The sequence below is a fragment of the Pezoporus wallicus genome, unplaced genomic scaffold (assembly GCF_028554395.1).
Source record: "Pezoporus wallicus isolate ANWC-B61680 ecotype Strahan unplaced genomic scaffold, APGP_CSIRO_Pwel_v1 contig_4166, whole genome shotgun sequence".
NCBI lineage: Eukaryota > Metazoa > Chordata > Aves > Psittaciformes > Psittacidae > Pezoporus > Pezoporus wallicus.
Genome location: NW_026637685.1, coordinates 20092 through 40722, shown reverse-complemented (window position 1 = coordinate 40722; position 20631 = coordinate 20092). Strand labels below are relative to the sequence as shown.

Here is a 20631-nt window from a genome sequence, read left to right as displayed (position 1 = left end):
CTCGAGTATGGGTTTTATTTCAGTTCCGAGAATCACCCCCGTTTCACTTTAGTAGGTTCTACAAATGTAATTCTTCATTTGAGACTCAGCTCATTGCTTAGAAATATTTAATTGCTGTCTTCATAATACCAGCTCTATATCTTGCCTTGCTGGTTGGTGAATCATAGGTTGGACTTGCAATCTGAATTTAGTAGATGGGGCTCCCAAGCAGGCAGTTAACCAAGGTACTATACTGTAAGTACAGGACATACAGACTTGGCTGTAAGGCAGTATTGGCCAGGAGTGTCCAATTGGTCTGGGATTCAGATCAGTGTAGGAGGCTTGACAGTTGCCTGGCACTGCAGGCGGGCATATGCCAGCAGGTCAAGGGAGATGATTCTCCCCCTCTGCTCTGGCGAGATCCCACCTGGGGTATTGCATCAAGCTCTGGAGTCCTCAGTATAGGAAAGACATGGACCTGTTGGAGACATCAAGAGAAGGGCCACAAAAATTATCAGAGGGATGAAGCACCTCTCCTATGAGGGAAGGCTGAAAGAGTTGGGGTTGTTCAGCCTGAAGGACAGAAGACTTTGAAGAGATCTTATTGCAGAATTTCAGTTCTTAAAAGGGGCATATAAGAAAGATGGAAGGGCCTGTTACAGTAGGATGAGTGGTAATGGTTTTAAACTAAACAAGGAAAGATTCATGCTGGATGTGGGGAAAGAATTCCTTATGAGGACAGTAAAATACTGGATAAGGTTGTTTGGAAAGGTGGTGGATGTGTCATCCCTGGAGACATCCAAGGCCAAGCTGGATGTGGTTCTGGGCAACGTGTTCTAGTTCAAGATGTCCCTGCTCATCGTGGGGTTTGATGACCTTTGAAGGTCCCTTTCAACCCAAACTATTCTATGATTCTATGATCTTCTACACTGCTCAGGGTGGCCATTATCAGTTGATGATCTGAACTGCTAGAACTGATGCAGCTCATGTCAGAGCTGAGTTATGGGTTTTAGAAGTTCAAGTCTGGAATTATAGTAGAGTGTCTGTGCCTTGTCCACATCTATGCTCCATGCCATCCATGTCAGCAACAGTGCAGATGAAGGTGAGATAAAGATGCAAGGAGTAAGGTGACATGTTTTTTAATTAGCTGGACTTTTAACAAGTAGGCTAATATTATAGCACAGACATGTGAAGAAGATAAGGGCCTCACTGTGTCAGTTCCAGCTGCAAAGTATTCTTACAGATCCACTGAATGCTTCATGTAAAATAGGAGCCTGGTTTCTGCTTTTGGAGTAGCCAAAAGCACTTAAATCAGTCAATACTGTCAGAGGTTAGTAATGCTTGAATATAGTTGTTTAATTCTAAAATAGATCTGGCATTTTGCTTCTTAGCTCTTACACTTCTTCAACTTTGTTACTCATCTTCATTACGTTATCTTGGCTGATTTGAGCTTTGCATGGAGACTGAGAATTTAGACACACACAATCAGTTCATGCCCATAACATTTTTTTCCTTTATTCTTCTGTCAATAATCTGTTTTACTTCAATAGAATTGCATGTTCTTCTCTTTTCAAAACCAACGAGGAAAAATAAGCAGCAGCAGAAGAATTGATGGCCTGAGCCAGTACTCACAAACTGTGACTTGAGAGGTTGGAATAGGACATTAGGAAAATATTCTTCACTATGATGTTAGTGCAGCAGTAGAAGAGGTTACTGAGAAAGGGGTGAAGTCTTCCCACTTCCAGGATTTCTAAATTCAGCTAGCAAAAAGCCACAGGCAACCACAGCTAACCTGGTATAGTGATGCTTATAGTCCTTCTCAGAGAAGAGAGTTGAATTAAATGATTCCCACAGGTCCACAGTTGTATGATTCACCCACTATAGGCATCGGGGGGGGTATATAGCACTAAGGTTTTACCTAATAAATGATAAGCTAAGTAATATCAAAATAGGTTGATACAAAATGTGCAGAGGTCTAGAGACAGTGCTAATTCAGGCCTAAGAGCAGGTTATTTCACCAATAAAGGGCAAGTGCTATGTTTTTATGAAGGATAAAATTTTGATGACTTAATCCTCTTAAAATATTCCTTCCTGTGGATTTTAGAAGAGCTATTTGTGGAGTATGTTACTTATCTGATACAGATAGTCTCTCTAGGCCCCTTATTCTGCTCTAATCTTTTTATGACAAACCCATTTCCTTTATATAACTTTAATTTTTAGAGTCTTTTTTCACTGTTTTCCTTTTTCATCTATAGGCATAGAAAAGTGACCTCCTATTATAGAGATGAAAATCATTAATTCTGAAACTCTGGAATTACAGGTTGTTCTGGCTGGTGTATCAATAAACTCCTTTGAATTGTCTCCATTATCATCTTTAAGTGTGTATAATTCTGTTGACCAAAAAATTCAACCTCTAAATAAAATTTAACTGGAAAAGAAAATCCAGAGCCTTCCAAGGTCTTTTTCACATCCCACTGTCATGATAAACACAAGTTCACTTGGATTGTTTTGCATATCTTGAGAGTAAAATATTTTTGGAAGATACTTAAGTTTGGGGAAGAATTTTTTTTTACAGATGCTTTGAAAATTAAGTTATAGTTCTTTTGCTTTAAATTCAATTCAGTAGTAAAACTATCAAGTGGTTGTAACACTAATTAGGTTCATGTTGCATGGGATATCCAGACAGACTTCTTGTATCCATGCTTGTTGATTTTTCCACTAGATGGCATTATGCATTAACTACAAGTTAATTTATGAGCTAAATTATAATTGCAAATGCTAAAGATATAAAAAATATGAACTTACCTACTGTGCTACTCTGTTCAAGAGTAAGAGAACTGTGGCTTCAAATCTCTTGACTTCCTTGTACCTAACAGTAACCCAATCCACCCTTAATGCATCAAATATGGATTTACTCAAAGCAATAAAGGAAGTCAGCCATGGCAACAATATCTGATCCTGTGTGAATGCACATTTTGGAATAAAAACTGCTTTGAACATTTAAAGAGTGACTTCAGTGCTGCAAATTGCTTCCTTTCTGTCTACATGGCTTCAACTGAAGTGATAGGAAGTGTCTTAAGTAAAGCTGCAATGCTAAACATTGTTTTTAAATAAAGAGCCCCCATATGAGCATTTTTTTATTTAGTAGCCAATGAGGATAGATTATCTGAATAAAGAATTGTTGCAAACTTGGATATAGATATGCTGTTGTTTTCTCCACCCAGATGAAATTAACTATTAGTGATCCCATACAAAATTTTATGGTGGAGATTCTGAAAGGATATGATACATAGCTTTTATATTAGGGAAAAAACAAACAAAGTAAAAACCACTCAACAACACAATAAAAGCGTTAAATATAGAGTTTCCATGGGAACATGGAAGAGCATCCATCTTCCTGCAGTGTCCTTCCTTTGCTATTTCCTGGCCAGCTCCCTAGCAAGCAGGCGAGTGTCTGAAAGAGGCAGTACACACAAAGTATAGTAATACAGATGAGAATGAAACAAATTCTGAGACTTTGTGGAGAACCACATAAAACAAGTAATTTAACTATATTTCAGTTGTATTGTTGAAGTGCCTGCGAACTGCAAGTTCCATTAAATTAGATCAATTAGTTTCCTTTTGTCACTTGAGATAAGAGATTGAGTGTAGGTTTTAGTTGGCTAACAATATTAGAAATTTCTTACTGTTAATTGTATTATTGATTAATTTTTATAAGCATGTGTATTTTGTTACTAGGATCCAAAACTTCAGAGCTTCACAGGTGGTATCAAATCTTATTACTAATTAGCAGATTTTCTTATGAGAAAGGTTAGTGATAAGGACTTCCTTTATTATTTCATAAGTGGTGAGCATTTACTGAAAACTGACACAGGAACCCCACTATCTGAAGTGCATATTCTACATTGCCTTCCAACTGGTAGTGAGCCAGGCCCTCAGGAGTTTTTAATATATGCAGTTTAAGAACATACTGCAGAGATGAGCAAGCATCTCTTGCTTGCTCAAGTTAGAAAAATGGATATTTGGAAGCATGTATTTTCTTTCTGTTCCTAAAAATGCTGTATTACTGGAGACAAAAGAATTTTAAGACCCATTCATCAACCAATGAATTATATGAATATGTAAAATATTCATTGCAAATCCACCGTACTTAGCAACAGTTCAACCCAGTTGTACTTTGACATTGCTGTGTCAGCCACAAAATCAGACAGCACAAGCTTGCATCATTTACCAAAAGGCAAAATCCGTTTCAATCAATATGAAATGAGTGCTCTATGTGTATATCTCAATCACTGTTTGGTGCTCTGTTTTAATACACTACGAATTGCAACCTGTAGTATTCAGAATGGGCTGCACAAACATTAATAACAAATTATGATTTATAACAAAAGTTCTCTTTTTCTGAGGCACCATGCTGACATGGACAATCAGATGTAATCCAGAACTGGCACTCTAAACTGCCCTTGCACTTAATTACTAAACTCTGGGCAAAGTTTACCTCATTTAAATTCTTCATTTAAAGTGGTCTGTCTTTTCAGTGGCTCAAAACTACTTTTGAACCATTACTTGATAGATCTTTTCTAAAAAGACTGGGTTTCCTAATGACTTCAGTGAGCTTTACGTTGGGTTCAAACTGATTAATTATAATCAACTATTTCTAAAGCCTCTGCAATATTTTTAGATCATAGGAAAGTTAATATGAAATACTAGTTTAAGATGAGTGGCAATGCCCTCAAAGACAAAATACACCTCAATTAGGAAATGGCTTTGTTTATGACCTTCACACTCAGAAGCTAACACAGATGTTTTGATGTAACTGCAGTACAGTCCTAGCTATAGCTTTGACCAAAAAAAGTGTAAATTTCATAATAGTTTCCATCAAATAGAGAAAAAAAAAAATCAAGAAAATAAGTAAAGTACACTTAAACGCAGTCAGAAAGTCATGGAACTTTTAGTAATTGTGAAGAAGGTTGTTCATCCTGAGAGGATGTTGTTAAATTCAAGCTGTTGGAATTAAAAGAAAATAAGACAGGAAAACTATGTATGATAGTTGAGAAAAGAATTCAAGATGCAGTCTTAGTGCTACATAAATTGACAATTGCATTGGATTAAGTCTTTGGTCTGGATTTTTTATGGCATACACTGTAAATCAAAGTGCACTTTACAAACTCCTCTGTGAAAAGAAGTTTGGTTTTTTTTTTTTAAGTGGCTGACATGATTGTTTAGCTGTGATCATAATATAAATTTACTGAATCATTTTTGAAAGCACACTTTTAAGATTGTAACTTGGTGGAGCTTTTATGCTTGCTAAAGCATATGCAACCAAAATGACTCTTCAGTGGAATCTGAGTTAGTGATCTGAGCTCACTCCAGAGTGCTTTCAGTGTAAATCTTCAAGCCATTCTTTCTGTGCTTTGTGTGCACATAATTGTTAATGGAGCTTGTTGCATGTACATATAAGCAAGACCGAGGTTAAAACTCAGATATGAATGCAGCAATTAGTATTTGCTTAACTTAGTAGTGCTGCCAATTCCAGTGGTCCTCCTGTGTTTTAAAGTTAAGCTCAAATTTAAATATTTATTAGTGGGTGTGAACCAAAGCATATCTTTGCATTTAGAACTGACCATTCCCAGGAGAGGCAAACTGGAGGTATATTACTGAGGAAATAAAAATCTTTCTTAAAAGCCATGGTAAATGTTAATAAGTAGCTTTCTAAAGGAGAAAAGACAATACAACAGATAATATTCTTTCCTATTCCACTTGTGAAACTCACAGGCTAAAATAAGATGATCAGAACTGGATGACTGAATTCAATCATGGCCCACCATAATACACAGAGTTTTCTAGTCAGTGATGGATTTGGCTTTGGGGTAGTAATTATTTGTAAAAGTGACCAGGACTTACAAACTCTTTTGGTTAAAGCGTTATTTCCAGAGGTGTTCTGTGATATTAATACACAGTCTTACGTTGCTTGTCATGGTTGGTTTACTAAAGTAATCCAATTCCTAGCCACTCTCATGCTAGAACTTGAAATAAGTGAACACATTGACCATGTATATAATTATTCACCTGTTATGTAAATGTCTTACTGCATATTTCCAAATCATTTCTTAGTCAACATCAGATCAAAATGCATAAAGCATTTTGAAATATTACTAATTTGATTTTCTGGTTTGGAATGGAGCTTTCATTTGGAAACCAACTTAATATTTGTACCAGGTTTTTCTTTTTGAGACTTCTAGTGTAAAAAAAAACAAAACAAACAAAAAATCAGGCAGAAGATTAGTGACAGTTTGGATATTAGGAAAAATTTCTTCACCAAAAGGGCTGTCAAGCACTGGAACAGGCTGCCCAGGGGAATGGCAGTGCTATGTTAGCAGCTGGACTCAGTGATTTTAAAGGTCCTTTCCAACCTAAATGATTATATGATTCGATAATCCCATTGTATATATTCACATATCAAAAATCTAAGCATTTGTCACTTTAGCTGACAAGAAATGATCAGATAAACTGCAAAGTGAATAGGTACCAATTTTCCTGCCTGGTTAACACTTATTAGTCAGAATTTTGCAGTTTGCATATCACTTTTAAATCAACTTGTTTTACCTAGTAATACTTTTTTGTGTTAAAGGTTGCATAATGTTGAACAGTTACTCGTTAAGTTATCTTAATACAAGGAACTGCTAATAAGATACTCTGTAAACCTCTACTGAATAACAGTTTTGAGCCTGTGGAACAGCAGTATGGCCTCTTCTGCATTACAGAAATATAGTCTGACCTATATGTAGTATCACCTTCTGATTCAGCTGTAAACTCAGTTGTGACCAAACAACACAGCAGTACTTCCAGCAGTATTCATATTAGATTTGCTTGAAGCACTGCTAACCATCACATAAGCCTCCACAATGCTAGTCTTTACTCAAGTACAACACCAGTGGGAGAGTTGGTGTATCATGACTGACTCAGTCCCCCAGCAACAGTCAGTGTTTTTTCCAACTGACACCATTTTCTGTTAGATGTTTGTATTAAGGTGGCCAAAAGTTGGCTTTGATTGCTGGTACGGCTTCTGTGGAAGAAGTGGAATGAGTAAAAGCTTTAATATATTGCATTTTTCTTAATTCTTGTGATAATCTGTATTCTCACTCTGGTCCATAATTTTAATATTTTGTGAATTTCAAAAGAAACAATTTTGAGGCATAAATTCTATCTTGGAATTAATGTATGTGGGAAAATAAATCCTGAAAGTTAAAGATAGAAATATGTTTGTATCTGAACTCAGCAAGTGAAAGCAGGCTCTAGAAATCATCTGTGGAGGCATTCCTCTGCCAAGCTCCCTCCTCCAGATGAATGAATAAATGCAGCTGCAGTACTAAACCCTAAATATTTACATTGTAAACATCTGCATAGTTGGAAGGGTCTTTGCTTTGGCACTCATTGCTGTGATCTACAGATGATAGCAACATTCCTGCCTCTCAGAAACTCTGTAACTGCATCATCAGTTTAAAGCCATGGCTTTAAACGCTACTTGTACAATGTTTAGTGGGAGCCAGGGTTTCATCTCTAGTCCTTTGCAGATGATCTCTTTGGTGACAGGGATTCATAGCTACTCACAAATGATGAAACATAAAACCTCATGCTCAAGCAGACCTTGAGGACCCCGGAAGAAGCCTGTTTCATTAGCATAGACCTAGTAGCACAGAGGAGGCATAAACACACTTCTGCAGAGTTCAAGAGGCAGCTGTAGGAATTTGTTGAAGCAGCTGAACAAATTCAGAAGCTAGGTTTTTCTGTTGGTTCCTTGGCTTCATTTCATAACTAGTAAAAGCTCTGAGAAGACCATTCTTATCCACAAAATTCAGATACCCCCAGCGGCACAGAGAGGCATCTGCAAGGAGAGAAAGGTGGGGATTTGTGTATCTGGCACACAGGAAAAAAAAGTCATTAGGACAACATTTGGCAACAGTTAACTACTTATTTATTTCAGACACCAACCTTCTAAATATTTGCAACAATCTCAGATGTTACTATGGGGTATCAACTTGAAAATTATCACTTTTTGATATCAGTATCTGTAAGCTTTACTCCACCTGTTCTTTCTGGCCCACATTTATACTACTGGTATCTGTCTGGTTTCTCCCACTGCACAAGAGTGACACTTGGCCTGTTATGTGCTTAAATGAAGTCTTTTTTATTTGTCTGTGTAGGAAAAAAAAAAAAAAACCTATTTTATTTGTACTTACATTTTGGAAAATATCTAATTATCATTTTTTATAGAACATTTCTATTCAAGATAAATGGTAATTGTAAATTTCATAATTGCAGTTGTAGTGTATTAAGAAAATAGTTAACATTTGTAAGATAGCCATATTTTTTCTTTTTATTTAAAATACTAGTTGAGTTTCAACAATGTAATATTTTCTAGAAACCTGAAAATAAATGAGGATTTATTACAGCTTAACTTATGCAGCAGAAAACACTGTAATGGTCAGGAATTTGGCATAGGACGCGTTGTTTGTTTTCACCATGGTGTGATTCATCAGAACTCTTGCTAGGCTAGTAGTCACAAAGCAGTACAGTGTGCTGCCAAAAGCGTCAGCAATCTTGGCCACTTTTACACGACAAATTTCAGTGACACAACTGTGGCAGCTGGGGCAGGTCTAATAAAGAGACCACCCAATGAGCATCATCCTGAGCTTGTACAACCATGAAGTTTCACTATGCAAATTTAATAGATTAGCTCTTGGAAGTGTCAGAGATGCATCAGTACAGCATCACATCTAACCTAAAAAGCCAAACTTCTCAGCAAGGCTAAACTGGCTCACGTACAGATCAGCATCAGTTCTTATGTTTGTCTAAACAGAGGCTCTTTCTGTAATTTGTTTCTGCAGAGGTTTTTGAATAATAAAATGAAAACTTTACTCTACTTGTTTTCAGTATTTAATGATTATTATGCCTGTGCTGCTGCCATCTCTGGGATACACCTTTGTGAAGTACTTTACTGATGTAACTGTAGCTGGACATGTCCTCCTGGTGTATTTGTGCTAGGTATATTGATGTTTTCATGTAAAAAAATAGCATCTTGAGATGTAAAGCACTTGAGATCTACATATGGACAGTGCTACATGGGAACTGCATAATGCTATTCCTCATTAGAAGGGAAACTATAACCATTGTTATTATTCCTCATAGAAGAGAAACCATACCACCTGCACTAAAAGTCTATGTTCTCTGGGATCCCAGAAGAGGATGAAGCTCCATGATTAGGTTAATTTAATAAAAGATGTTCAATTATTTGATACCAAACAGTAAAATAAAATTACTGACTTTTGCATCCTTTCCAAATGTGACATTTCCAAGCAGGTCTGTAGTGGCAGTCTCAAAGGACCAGTACAGTTCCCAGCACAGCCAAAGAATAACCTGTTGCTAAGCAACCAATATAAGTGCGCTGCTGAACATTTATTTCATTTGGAAAGGGACATATTCTTTAAGTACTTCATCTTAGCTGCTGAGTACAAAGAGTTTTTCATTTGTTTTTCCACAGCTGTGTACATGCATAAAATAGCCAATTTGCACAAACAAATGTGCAATTTAAAGAGCAGGTGCCAGAGAAGAACATGAAAAACTGAAGGTTTCAAAAACTGACACAAGTATTTTAGCCTTTTTTGACATGAGCATCCTGAATGTTTGTGCTCTGTGTTCATCCTACTTAAAAATGGGCTGCCTGCATAGCATGTTTGTGGCAGACACATGCTATGTTTACCAATGTTTGTTGATGCACCCTCTTTCAAAGAATGCTGTGCCATGGTTTTCCCACTGATGTGAGGAGATACTTTCTCCCTAATAAACAAAGTCCAGAACTGGATCCCCACTTTCCAGCATGAAGACACCAAATCTCGGATTCTGTAACCGTTTGAGAAAAGCAGCTAAATAGCTTTGGAAAAGAGCATTTAATGGTCTGCATCTAACACCATTTTCACTTCAGTATTTGTCCCTTTAGGTAAATAAAACTCTCTAGTTCTGCTAGGCTTGCGTCTGTGTACCTAAAATCAGCCTTGACCTGAACCGGCTTTAGCTAAATTGTCCTGAAGGAGTTGTTCACTATGTTCGCAGCCTAAACTCACACAAATAGAAAACAGGTAATGCACAAAAAAAAAAAAAAAAAATAATGAAGCTGGTCAAAATAAAGAATGCAGTTTGGTTTCTAATGGCCATAAGTGTGTATGATTTTAAAGACATGTATGCCATGCATTAAGTGTACTGAGGCAGGTGGGGCATGCCATGTTAATGTGTGGAGGAGGCTACTTTTGTCTGGGAAGAAGTCTCTATACATTTTAGTTCTCCTCCTTAGCAGATGTAACAAGTATGTTCATTGACTGATCTCTCTTATTTTTTTCTGACCAGCTTTGTGGTCTCATCCAAATGCTCTAGGATATAAATTATTTGTGGACAGCCCAAGAATGGGTATAGTTCAGGTCTGATATTCGTCCTATATAACTTTCTGCTGCCCCAGACACTTCTGTGCCTCAGACATGAAAGTTTCCATCTGGTCATGACCTCCTGCTTACAGATAGCACAGTGAATTTAAGCTGAGTTCTGCCTGTGTAGGACCATCTGACCCAGCTGTAGGTTTTCCTGGATACTCTTGTCAATTTCTGCACCTCTGTGTCACACTCCAGAATTTCACAACCAGGTGGAGACAGATAGCAAGGTCCATGCCAAAAGCCATCACGTTGCTAGAGCAAACTCAGCAAAGAGACTGAGAGACGTCACTGTTACCAGACACATTGTACAAACCTTCAGTGAAGGTATCCTGTTTTTCAAACCCAAACACAAAGTAGGTAGGGGGTGCCTGGGTAGCTGAAGATACATTTGTTCATAGCCACTGACGGCCTTTCTGCTGCTGATCCAATGGATTTTATTGGATATAGACAGGTGTCTTACTGTCACTTTGATCAAGTGAAATGGATACAAATTTTGCCTTTACTGGTATTGTTTCCAAATTATATGCTTTGTTATGTGAAATGCAGTGTGAGAGAACTTCACTGTTTGCAAGCTAAGCTGTGTCTTTGGAGCAGCAGCTAACAACTACATGTTTTTTTAGAGCTGAGAAGACTAAAGCACAGTATTGAAGAAATGCTGCTGATCTCTGCATGGTAGTCTGCGGCTATGGTGACTTAAGAGAAAAGACTATATGCCTTAGGCTACTCAGGTAGACCAATTTCTTCCTGCCCCTCTCCCCTCTACTTTCTACGCTTAAATAGGGAATTGTCTTCCAGACATCACTGTATGCAAGGACTCACCTTAACTTTTTGCCTCATGTCTATGGATTCATAGGATTCACAATGCAGAGTTCCCACAGCTGAATCAATACTTCTTTCTTACCTCTGCTACTGTATTTACAGCAACATTGCTTGCCAACAGGCTAACACTATAGATGTGCTTGGTCATACAACGTAGCTGTCACATTTTTGCAAGAAAGCAAATTTGCTGCTTAAACTGGCAGCCCTTTCTTGAAGAGATTTGTTTTGATTTCAAGATGGAAATAATTGCAATTTTCAATCCCATGGTTTTGATCTGTCAAAGTGAATTATTGGCTGTCCTGCTTTACTTAGGGAATACTCTCACAAAACTGCTGCTTCCTATTTCTTTTGAACTTTAGTCTTCAGTGCTCTCACATGGCAGAAAAACACCCCATCAAGCAAAAGAAACAATCCTGCCACAAGGAATTGACCTGAAGAATAAATAACTGTAAGAAGGTTAACTGACCAAATCTAAAGCAGGCTTGCTTAATGAGTAAGCAAGCAGGGAAATAAAAGTCCTTTTTTTTTCTTTTTTTATTAACTCCAAACAAAATTCTAAATAACTAAATCAGAAAATAACAAAATCCGAAAAAGGATGAAACAAAATGTGCCACTTTTTTTTTGAGATTGCTTGATTTCAAGTTGCAAGACTCACAATAGCATTTGCTTTTGAAAAAAAAAAACCATCATTTTTCACTAGAAGCAAATTAATCAAGAAATGGTTAACCAGCTTTCATAAGATGAGTAGCGTGTGAGTAGCATACATTGAAATAAAGTTACAAAAGACATAACTTACAGGGAAAAATACAGCAAAGGGTATCTCGAGGAAATAAGTGTAATACTAAATTGAGCAAAGAGCAAAACATGAGATGTAGTTCACAGAAAATCTGAGCTAGCTCCAGTTAAGCTTGACTTAGGATGCAGAAACTGTTTGCCATATTAGCTAGTGAGCTACACTAGCATTAATTGCTAAAATAATCTGAGGCATTCTCCTTCCAGATCTTGAGCTGGATTGAGAGCTTGTAAGCACTGTTTTGCAGAAGCATGTGTAAATAGCCTAAGTGAAATAATAATGAGAAGGGGGAAATAAAGTGCAGAGCATAGATTTGGCTACAATTCAGTATTTCTGTGATTTATTTATTTATTTATTTATTACATAGTTTTAAAGAAATTGTGAAGGAATGAAAAGAGAGTAGATCATAGAATCATAAAATAGTTAGGATTGGAAAGGACCTTAAGATCATCTTGTTCCACCCCTCCTGCAATGGATTTATGACTGTCTACCAAGGGTAGGTTATATGCTCTCTACAAATTACTGTAGATTCTAAGAGGGAGAAAGGAGGAAATTCAAGTCAGCATGTTTAGTGCATTTATTCTAATTCAGGTTTATTGAATGGTTTTGAACTGTAAACAAGTTTGCATTTTAGATCCTATGTAAAATAAATCCCTTTCTAGTGCCAATATAAACATGTATTTTCCCTTTGCCTTCAATCAGCTGTAGTTTATGCATTAACGGGGACTTTTTGCTAGAAGCTTTTGTTCTTTCAGAGAGCCACTCCTCCAGGATTTAGGCTCCCTGGTTGGCCACTGTATCCTAGCTCTTCTGATAAAACAGCAGATGGATCACAACAGCAGCCAAAGTTAATAACCTGCTGAACCAGGCACAGGAAGGATAGTAGCAATTACACAGAAAACATTTTCATTGAAGCAGTATTTCTCCTTTGATACTTTAAAAATGAAAATTGATATTCATAGCCACATTCTACCTAAGGAATGGCCTGACCTAGAAAAGGTAATAAGAGTTTAGATATTCAGTGCCTTATGTTATCAGCAAACATTTCTACTAATGTAATTTTGAAAGAGCAGTGCATGAAGGGTTCTGTTATAAATATCTCTAGGCTTTTGTCTAATTTGAATTTTTTTTTCTTTTTTTGGATGTAAGATATTTGTATTGCTTTACTTTGCAAAGCAAGAGTCCCGCTAAGAAAGGGATGAAAAACTGGTCTCTCTTCTCCACTCTTTGTTTAGTATGAAGCAATTCTTATATTTTAGCTTGGGCTTTTTTGTGAGACTTAAAATTGCCAAATAATCATGTGTAAGTTCAACTTTCTTGATAAAACCAGAGCTTTCAGGTTCCCAAATGGTATTTCCTTTTGGTTTAAATAAGAGAAATAAGCAACTATTAGACAAGATTAATGTTATCTAAGACAAAAGTCATTCACATCTTATAACCACAGGCATGAAGGTCATTAACTTCAGTACAACTGGGGTCACTATAAGTAGAGTTAATTGATGATGATGATAGTTTCATTCATATTGGGGGGGGGGGGGTCAGTTACTGGAAAAAAAGTAGTATATTGTATTAAAAATACAAAATATCAGGTGTTAGAACATTGAAGCTATAAGTCAACTTGAATTTATTTAGAATCTTTGCATGTTGTTGTTGTTGTTACTATTGTTATTGTTATTATTCTTAATATTATTCAATGAAAAAAATCATTCTTGTCAGTAATAATTTTCATCATCCTATGAAAATTATTTAAGAATGAAAAGTGAAACTATAATAGATATAGTTTATAAACAAAAAATAAAATTATTTTCAATTGAACTTTGCATTCGGGTTTCCAGGATAGGTATGTTTTGTAACTCTTTAATGCTTCCATTCATGGTAAAAAATCAGAGTAGCAAAGACTTTCATTGCTGCTTCTTTCCTTATTGTAATTCTGTGCTGGCTGTAGTTTGAATGAACATTCCATGTATCTGACAGTAGCATGGATCCATTGGCTTTAATTGTGCCTCTCTTTGACAACAAAAGAATGCCATTATTTCAGCCATGTGCTTAGGCACCTGAGACAGTAACTGAAACTGGTTTATCCTGTACATTTCTCTCAATTATTTTGAGGTTGATGATGGCAAAATCTCAGTAAGTGTTTCATATGTATTACCTCTGTGTTTCTGTGATTTTAAACATGACAGCCCAGTGTCAGTTCAATATTAGCCAGAGAGCAGCTGGAAAATGTAAACAGCATGTTAAAAAAAAACGTCATGAGAAAACCTGGCATTAAAAGCATACATAGGATCATTTCTTCATTAGTAGTGAAAAATAACATCATTATTCATAAAACCTCCTGGAAAGGAATGTTTGTTTCTCCATTTACCAACAAAGGTATTTTTAAACACCTATTTGAACTTCCTATTTGCAATAATAAGAGCTCCTCAATGAAAAACAAATACAGGCTGGATAATGTAGGTGAGATGACAGATATTTTTTAGAACAATTATGTCTGGTTTAAATGGGTAGGAATTTAAATATCCAGACTACAAAGACAGGTTACTCTTGCTTGTTTCAGATTTTGCTGTCCTTGTTTGTGCAATATCCATATAAAACTGCCTATAAAATTCCTTCATTCTGATTTTATATGATTTAAAGATATTATGTTTTTCTGCATGTACTCTAAAAGGGCAATAAATTCACTGAGATAAAATCATCACAAGAATCTCATGACATTCACAGATGTACATCAAGACTGAATTTGCTGTTGCTAGTAATGTTGCATTTATTTAAACACTGACAAAAAGGCAAACAACCAGATTTTTAGAACTTAATTCCCACCTGCTAGTTTTTGTTTCCTCTGCTGTAAAGATTGAGTGATTCAATGGTTTATTAATGGGCCCAGAATAGAAAACAACTCTCAGAATTCCCTAGAGTCCTCTAAAAAGTCAAGGCATTAATGTAGCTTTCTGCATCTCACGCATGGAAAAACAATGAGGCAATCCCAACATGCACAGTAAACTTTTCTTTTTTCTTTTTTTTTCCCCAGCCTTATAAATACTGAACCCTGAATTTAGATAATTCTATTGTCAAGATACTTACTTAAGAGCTTAGGAAACCATAGGTATGACATTTCATAGAAATAAATGAAATAAGGAATACATCCAACTAGGAACTGAGGGGAAGAAAGAAGAAAATAAGTTCAAAAACAGAGCAGTGAGGTTTTTTACTGCCTAAATGCTCCTTTAACACCTTTAAAGTACTTGTTTTCTGCACAGCTTGCAATTGCAATTAGCATGGAGCTAGGGAAAACAAAGTTCTCATCAGGTGTCACTCACAAAACTTTCCATAAATTTAAACATTTCTTATATATACATATAAACCTAGAAATCCATGAATTTAAATAAAACACACAGAGCTACATATCTAAATAGTACGCAGCCTCAGTCATTATCATCCCTGATTGGTTGAAGCTAGGAGGCTTGGCTCTGCATGCTCACATTAGGAAAGCTCACAGTGGCATTACATCATGATTTGTTACCACAGGAAATTCAGGACTGTATTCAAATTGTTTAGACGTCAGTGAAAGAAATGCATGCTTTTACGTAGTTCCCATTGAAATGTTTCTTTACAGAAAAATGGGAATTCTGAACACTGTTTTCAGTCTATTATGGTATTTCAAGATTTCATTTCTTTCAAGTCTGATAATTTATGAAAGTAAAAGAAAATTGTACCTTTTGCAGGTTTTGGTGTTGGGATTCTTTTGTGTAATCAATTTTGAATCTCTCTGGAAGAATCGATGAGCGTCTAAGCTTCTCCCTTTTAGCTTCTCTTGGCTGTTTAAATATTAATAGCCAAGAGTCTGACCTTGATTCCTACTGCTGAATCATGGAAGCTGAAAAGTGGAATCAATACAATTTTGTGCTAATGATTAACTGATCCCAGATTGGAAAATTGTCAGCTCAATTTTCATATTGGCAACTACTTGATTTAATTTTTTCTGTGTCAAAAACATGCATTAGAACCTCAATATAGTAACTTTAACCATTTTGAAATCAGTTGTAAGACTTACTTTAAAATGCTGTTGAACTGGGAGCTGAAAGTTCAGCTCTACAAATACCATTGGTCCAACCCAGTTAAACTTCAGGACTTACACTGAAGTCTGGGGCTAATCATAGGCTGAAAGCTGAGCATATGTGAAAATGTTTCTCCTGAATGAGGTACTGCTGGATCGTAAGAACTGAGATTTTTATTATCATTATTGCAGACTGCTAACTAGCACTGGCTTTTTCTTCTTTCTTTTACAGAGATACGGGTATGGTGGATGGGTACAGCTGGATCATCACTGCAAGGTTTGGACTGTTTGGTGCTCTAAGATGATCTTAGAATATCTAAACTGATCCTGGAAAATCTAAGCTGAACATCAGGAATACATGCTCACAGTAAATCTATTAAAAAGCATAGTGACAGCAAGATGAGCTATGTCTGATACAGATACCCTAAAGGTCTATCTTCTATGAATTAATATCACTCCAAGTCCTAATATGCCTCAGCAGAACTTTTTGCTTGAGAGCTGAAACTCACATTCTCTTGTATGAACCAGTATTCATTTTTCATCATCATCTCATCATGGATAGCTCTTCAGTAAGATAGGTCAGCCAGTCTAAAGTAATGTAGTCTTCTGTATGAGAAGCAAAACCAAAAGGAACTGGTATTTCAATAGAAGTTAAAGACGATAACATGTCTTTGCGTCTCAGTGCAAAAGGAAGAGTAATTTCTGTAACTTCATGATGAGGAGAGCAGGTAGCAGAAGAGTAAGGACAATGCATAGATTTTGGGACCATTATGTATAAAAGTAGGAATGTGAGGTTTATTGGCAAGTAAAAGGCATGCTGGGTCTGATTTTACTTCCCTTTTTATCACCATCCACTCTTAACTTTGCAAAGGCACATCTGAGCTACATTAGTACAACTGGAACAACATGCCTCCATGTACCATGAGTCTGTGATAACATTCAGAACCCATCTTGCTGGTTTTGAAGTTAGCAAAATACATGGATTTACTGAATGCAGACAGAACTGGTTTCTTAAAGGCTTGATTCTGACCTCACTCAGAGTAGACCAAATCGGCAGTAATTTTAGTGACACAGTGACACAAAAATGTAAAACTTCTGAAAGCAAGATCAAAACGTTGCAGTTTATCGTTTGGTAAGAGCATTTAAAAAATAGCAGTATTACTGCTTTTTTAGAGAAGGGCACAAGGACCTAAAAGAGTAAGGGCTGGTATGGCAAAATAATCCCCTTTGTACATTACTATGTATGTTAACTGTACCTGTTTATGTACGTTAACTGACTGTTTTAAAGATGTTGCCTCTGTTACCACAGAATCATGGTATGGTTTGGGTTGCAAGGGACCTTAAAGATCATCTAGTTCCAACCTCCTGCCATGGGGAGGGACACCTTCCACTAGACCAGGTTGCTCAAAGGCCCTTCCAACCTGGCCTTGAAAAATTCCAAGGATGGCACAGCCACAGCTTCTCTGGGCAACACATTCCAGCGTCTCACCACCCTCACAGTGAAGAATTTCTTCCTAGTATCTTGTCTAAATTTACCCTTTTCCAATTTAAAGCCATTCCCCCTTGTCCTATCACTACATGCCCTTGTCAAAAGTCCCTCTCCAGATTTCTTCATCCCCTTTAGGTATTGGGAGGCTGCTCTAAGGTCTCTCCTGAGCCTTCTCTTCTCCAGGCCTGGCTCTCTCAGGCTGTCTTCATAGGAGAGGTGCTCCAACCCTCTGATCAACTTGATGGCCCTCCTCTGAACTCACTCCAACAGGCCTACATCCTTATCATATTGGGGCCTCAGAGCTGAACACAGTACTGCAGGTCTCACCAGAGTGGAGTAGATAATATAATAATTTCAATATGTCAGTCATATATCCCTGTCTGTCTCAACACATCAAGCCAGCTTTCTCCTGACACTTGTCAGCTCCCCGCTTCTAGGACTCTTTTAGAGAGCATGTCACTGCAAATAGCACTGGCTTCAGGAGAGGGAAATATGGCATTAAAAAGAGGTCTCAAGAGACCTCACTTCACTTTCCATCTCACTTCTTATGTACCTGTTCTAACTTGAAAATTTTCATCTCTAATTGCCAATTGTGAGTTGTACAGATACAGAAGGGATAAAAGAAATGTGAGGCATTAGCCAGATAACTAAGGAAAAAATAAGAAGCCAAGAGGACTTGTGTAGATAAAAGCAGAAAGAACGATGTGCATGTAGTAAGCTGAAAGACAAAAGACGCAAAACTGAGAGCATGAATAGCTCAGTACAGAGAGTGAGCTCATAACCCACCTAATGCATGTGAAGAGTGCAAATAACTGTCTAAACTCAGCCATGTTATACAATGGCAGGCTATATGCAGGGGTTAATCTGTGTCTGTCTTCTGAAATTCGGACATGATATCAATGTAGGAATTCTGTACTGGAAACTAGAAGGATAAGTGATAAAAAGATTTAGTGCTTAATGTATTCAGGATGGCAGTGCCTCTCCCTATTTGGGTAACCTTATAAAAAAATAGTACCTGGTCTTCCTTATTGCTTGATATTTTTGTGTATGATTTGGCCAATGTGTTCATTCTCTGTAGCGATTCAACACTTTATTTGTCTTTAAAAAGCAAGATTTGCATCTTCCAGGTAATCAGAGTATTTAAATATATAATGCCTGTTAATTTCAGTGTGTCTAGACATTCCCTCATCCTTTTGCTACTTCACAAAATCATACTTCTCTGTGATTGCGTATATGCTTATATTAACTGGAAAAAGCTGATAAAATGGATACAAAAACGTGTCTGTTTATTGCAATCTAGTGATATACACACTTGTCATTATATAACATTCAAGGCTGTCCTGTCAAATGCCTGACAACCATTTATGAAAAAGGATAACAGAATATGAAGGTTGGGAACAAAAATGAGAAGCAAAGAAATATTTGCTGAAATTTCAGATCTAAGCATAAGCAAGCCTAGGAGGGGAGAACAAGCCACCTGCTGAGCCAAAGTGTGGATGGCACAGTTTCTGAGATACATGGTAGGTGCAGGAAGGAGAGAACTGTTGGAGACACTTTTAGTAGCTTAGCTGTTTTTTACAGGTCTGATGCTAAAATTTCTTGCTAAAAATAGCTTGCAAAGGAGCCTTGTGGCAAGTCAGTAATAGCCTTATGCACTCTGCAGAGAATTCTGTCTAGCCTACTTCTGTCTGAAAATGTTGCAAGAAAAAAGTGCATGGCAAAATAAAATCCTGTTCAGATATGGAGCTGGGGAAGTTAACTCTTCAGATTAAAAAGAACCCCAAAAGCTTCTCATATTGTTCTGTGAAGAAGCATCAGGGCCAAACTGGAAGAAAATAATTAAATGCATTTTTAAAGTACAATTTGGTATGTGACTGAGTAGTTTACTGATGGGATAATTTTAAATATAGTTTGCTGAACCAAATCAGCCTGCTGGACTTCATTCTTAAATATCTCTCTCTTAATTGCCACATAAATTAATTAAAGCCTCAAGTATCAGACAATGTTTGGAATGGAATGGAATAGAATGGAATGGAACGGAATGGAATAGCCTAGAAATACACTGACACAGAATAGCATAGAATAATAGGACTTCTTCAGCTGTGACCTTAGAAAATAGTGTTAACCTTGCAAATAGAAATCCCATGTCTTTTATGACAGTTTCAGTGCTGCATCCAAGAAAATTCTTTTCCTGATCTATGCTTCATTCTTACTAGTGCTAAAAGCCCCAAGAATTGTTTCCCAGTGGAGTAATATCTCTATTTAAAAATATCACATGCATATTAGTGGCAGTGTCTTATGGACCGTAGCAATATGACTCATTTTACAGTCACAGTGTTGCTGGACCAAGTCTTTATATCCTTACATAGACAAGCATGTATCTATTCAGATGATTATGTTTTGCTTTACTGCATAATCAAGTTTGTTGTTACCAACATACAATGCTGTGAGCTCAGCCTTGACCTGTAGTGTATTCACAAACAATCGGTTAACACAAATGAAAAGAGCCAACAGTTCAACTAGTTCTTCAGTAACAACAGCACATGGCTTTTTAGAAACCTTTCTTATATTGAAACCCTGTTGCAGGTTTATCTTGGCATTTAAGTAGCAGCACTGTCAAAGTTGCTAATAAAGTTACAATCTATCTAATTTTGCATTCAGTATTAGCAGAAGAAAAGTATGAGCAGGTAAGTTGCAATGCCTTACCTGTGCCTGAGGAAAGAAATAAGTTGCCTGTGTTCACAGATGCACTCCCAGTGGTAATTCAGTAAAATTCACACAATCTATTCATATGTGATGCAATGCTCCGTTCTACTCTTTACTCACACCAAAATATTTTTCTATTAGGCAATTTGCATCAATACACTGATTTTTTTTTTAATGTAGTTAAAAAATGTTAGATTTATGGTTAAAGTATCTAGTTATGGTTAGAGTATCTAGTAGTTTACTCTCTATATATAAATATATATGTATAATGTAGTTTACTCTAACCATGCTAGGAGAGTATAGTTAGAGT

The 20631-nt window shown here is 36.7% G+C and overlaps 1 protein-coding gene across 2 annotated transcripts in view; it reads left to right on the top strand.

Moving 5' to 3' along the window:
- Positions 1-20631, top strand: part of ACMSD (aminocarboxymuconate semialdehyde decarboxylase) — a 45170-nt gene that overhangs the window by 7839 nt on the left and 16700 nt on the right. Inside the window, exons 1-2 of one of the 2 annotated variants that reach the window (XM_057407179.1) lie at positions 12907-13071; positions 16359-16403. In XM_057407179.1, coding sequence (XP_057263162.1) covers positions 13015-13071; positions 16359-16403 — 102 coding nt within the window. In that variant the 5' untranslated portion in view covers positions 12907-13014. Of the gene's footprint in view, positions 1-12906; positions 13072-16358; positions 16404-20631 lie in introns of those variants that run through there. The other variant, XM_057407180.1, reaches the window with a different exon arrangement.